The sequence below is a fragment of the Theobroma umbraticum genome, unplaced genomic scaffold (genome assembly GCF_002168275.2).
Source record: "Theobroma umbraticum cultivar Fairchild unplaced genomic scaffold, ASM216827v3 scaffold_30.0, whole genome shotgun sequence".
NCBI lineage: Eukaryota > Viridiplantae > Streptophyta > Magnoliopsida > Malvales > Malvaceae > Theobroma > Theobroma umbraticum.
This window is the reverse complement of record NW_018397254.1, coordinates 9125112-9127837: the sequence shown is the minus strand read 5'-3', so window position 1 is coordinate 9127837 and position 2726 is coordinate 9125112. Positions and strand designations below refer to the sequence as shown.

At 36.3% G+C, this 2726-nt stretch overlaps 1 protein-coding gene across 2 annotated transcripts; it reads right to left on the bottom strand.

Moving 5' to 3' along the window:
- Positions 1-874: 874 nt before the first annotated feature.
- Positions 875-2726, bottom strand: MCM9 (minichromosome maintenance 9). Of its 2 annotated transcripts, none has more exons than XR_002445800.2 (5): positions 2635-2726; positions 2299-2408; positions 2168-2215; positions 1888-2040; positions 875-1406 (listed from the first exon to the last, which is right to left on the bottom strand). XR_002445800.2 is itself a non-coding variant. In XM_021437194.2 (5 exons), the coding sequence occupies exons 2-5, from the start codon at positions 2417-2419 to the stop codon at positions 1336-1338; spliced, it is 393 nt and encodes a 130-aa protein (XP_021292869.1). In that variant the 5' UTR covers positions 2635-2726; the 3' UTR covers positions 875-1335. The 2 variants fall into 2 exon arrangements, 1 of the variants encoding a protein (XP_021292869.1); XM_021437194.2 differs by having other exon boundaries at positions 2299-2419.

Genomic DNA, 2726 nt, shown 5'->3' with positions numbered 1-2726 from the left:
ATTTTGAGTCTGGAAGGGAACGACCTTTCAGGAACCATTCCAAATAGTATGTCGGAGATGACAAGCTTAGAACAGTTGGATTTGTCTCGTAACAAGCTCTCAGGCAAAATACCTAATTCACTGGTACATCTCAGCTTTTTGTCAAAATTCAATGTATCATACAATCAGCTCTATGGGGATATACCTTCAGGAGGTCAGTTTACGACATTCCCTGAGTCAAGCTTTGAGGGTAACGAGGCTCTTTGCTCTAGAATGTTACGGCCATGCCAAACAGAACAGGTACCTCCACTTGTAACTCCAGGTGAAAAAATGAAGATTGTGGATTGGAAATTTAGCACTGGAGCAGCAATTGGTTTTGTCCTCACTGTCAGCTTTTGCTTCAAATCAGGCTGGGTACGTCCCAAAGGATGAGAAGCTTATTAAGGATGCAACAAATACTAAATCCAGAACTGGGTGTTCCAGAGTGCTAGCTATTGACAAGCTTGTAAAATTAGATTTGGACAATCTTTTTGCGTAGAGCCCCTCCCATGGTTCTTTCTTCTTACTTTAGTTTCTTTTAAATGGAATGTAATGATCAATGAAAAACCATAAAGCATATTATCAAACTTCTAATGTACATCTAGTTATGAAGTTTCAAAACAGAGATAAGATATTTTTCTTTAATAGCAACACTCTGTCTAGATCTTTTCAGCTTCAAGCCTTCAATATCTATCAGTCGGAAACTCCAAGAGCAGAAATAATAAAATGTCTTATTGCATCTGTCAAAATATTTTGGAATGCTGCCAAATAATTATATTCTACTATCAAAAAGCAACTATAAGCATTCAAGACACACCTTAAGCATTGCACTGTGGCAAAATTGTTGGAGGTACAATAGCGTCCATATTCTTGTATAATACTACAGAAGAAAAAGCCTCATCATCCAAGAAAGAAAAAAGAGAAATATATTTAAAATGTCTCCCATATCCCTATCCCTGCATTAGAATAAAGCGGGACAAGCATGGGCTCCAAGGCGTAAAAAGATGCTACAAGTGTTTGATAGTTACAAACAAATCCTTCTAAATTTACAGACAAATAATCCTGATATCCCATCAGATCACCATCAACTAGGCTTTTCAAATAAAGCCCCGTTCAAAAGTTCTGTCCTCTAAACTTTCAGAACATCTACTTAAGGCTGATTGCATTAAATATAAATAGCATTTACCTGTCCTATCAAAAAGCAAACTGATAAAATTTCTATAGTGAACGGTTATGGCTGTTAGCTGAGACCTCCAAACAGCTCATTCAACCAGGATGCTTCTGTTTTCCTACTCATTTTCGTCATCACAAGCCTTCTCAGCCATTTGATTCTTGGAACTCATCAACTGAACTTAACTTTTCAAGAATTAACCTTTCTTGCTTGGCATCTATTCCATTGAAGTCAAGAATTCAAAAAATCTTCTCTATGAAATAAAATTTCAAGGTTATGAACTAAACATCAATCATGCATGCAGGGATACTGCAATAACCAAGTTTTGGCTTCACCATAATTTTTTAAAATTTCAAATTACAAAGTTCCTAAGTAACACTTCAGTAAGAGCATCAGATATTTTTCCCCTTAATGGAAAATTTTAGATAAAAATATGGCTAAGTGGCTCAAACTTATTTGCAGAAAATTTCTATAAGCATTAGTTTCCGGATAGGTCTAAAATAGGTATCCAGATCACGATAGAATTAACTCCCCAAATTTAAGTTATGAAATTGCACCGATTGTTTGTTGCTTGCAAAAATTATATCGCTTTAGTGGCTATAAGCATTAAACACCCTATCACACTTTTGGCATGAATATGCATATCATGTATTCATCATGGATTATTTATAAAGTTACCAGAGAGCTGGCAAGGATACATTCCTGATCAGGGTTCTCAGTGAAATTGGAGTGCAGGGCATTCCCTATGCTGTCTACAATGGCTGAGATAGTCATGGACGATTCAATGCATAAAATGGCTGTTATGGCATCTAATCTTGTGACCTCATTTCTGAACATAAGCCTTGCATGTGCTGCAACATTGTAAGTGTCAACACCCGCATTGATGATTGGATACTGCAGCAACATTGCAAACAACAAAGTCCTATGGACAGAGTCTTGGCTCATAAGGATAATAAATCAACAAATTCTCCAACATACCTTGAGCCAGGCGTATCAAGCTTTCAAGCATACGCACTGTTGTTCTTGCTGCATAATCCATTATGGTATGATCAAAGTGAATAGAATAATGGCAATCATCATCAAGTTGAAGGGATTTCTAAAGAAGAAACCTGCATTATGTGTTCCTGATCTCCTTTGGAGTTGATAATAGCTTGAGATAACTTTTTCAGCCTCTTTTGTGAGCACTGGTTTAAAGTGCTTTTTTACGTAGTGAATATACCTGCAAGACATCTACAAAAGCTACAAACTCAAGTGATCCAAGTAGATACATAAGATTGTTGAGTACTTGGTGGTTAAGGATAAATTTTCTTCGAACAAGAATTATCTAGAAATCCCAACCATCATCCCAAAATAATAACAAGAAGTTGCTAACAGAAGATAGTTTAAAATTTAAAAAAACTTTTACAGAGTGATCTAATAGTTCCTTGAAACCAAGGTCTATTTACCTCCGAAGGATAGGAAGAGGCCAGATATTTGCTAGATCTTCATCCCTCTTGCCTGCTTCAGATTCTCCCTGAAATTAATTTCAAATGGCAAT

What these genes read in the sequence shown, in the direction of transcription:
- MCM9 (XM_021437194.2), bottom strand. Translation starts at nt 2,419, where the DNA reads ATGTCTTGCAGGTATATTCACTACGTAAAAAAGCACTTTAAACCAGTG. An exon ending in ATCAGGAACACATAATGCAG is followed by an intron (nt 2,216 to 2,298) that starts GTTTCTTCTTTA and finishes TGGATTATGCAG; the next exon opens with CAAGAACAACAGTGCGTATG. An exon ending in CTTGATACGCCTGGCTCAAG is followed by an intron (nt 2,041 to 2,167) that starts GTATGTTGGAGA and finishes ACAATGTTGCAG; the next exon opens with CACATGCAAGGCTTATGTTC.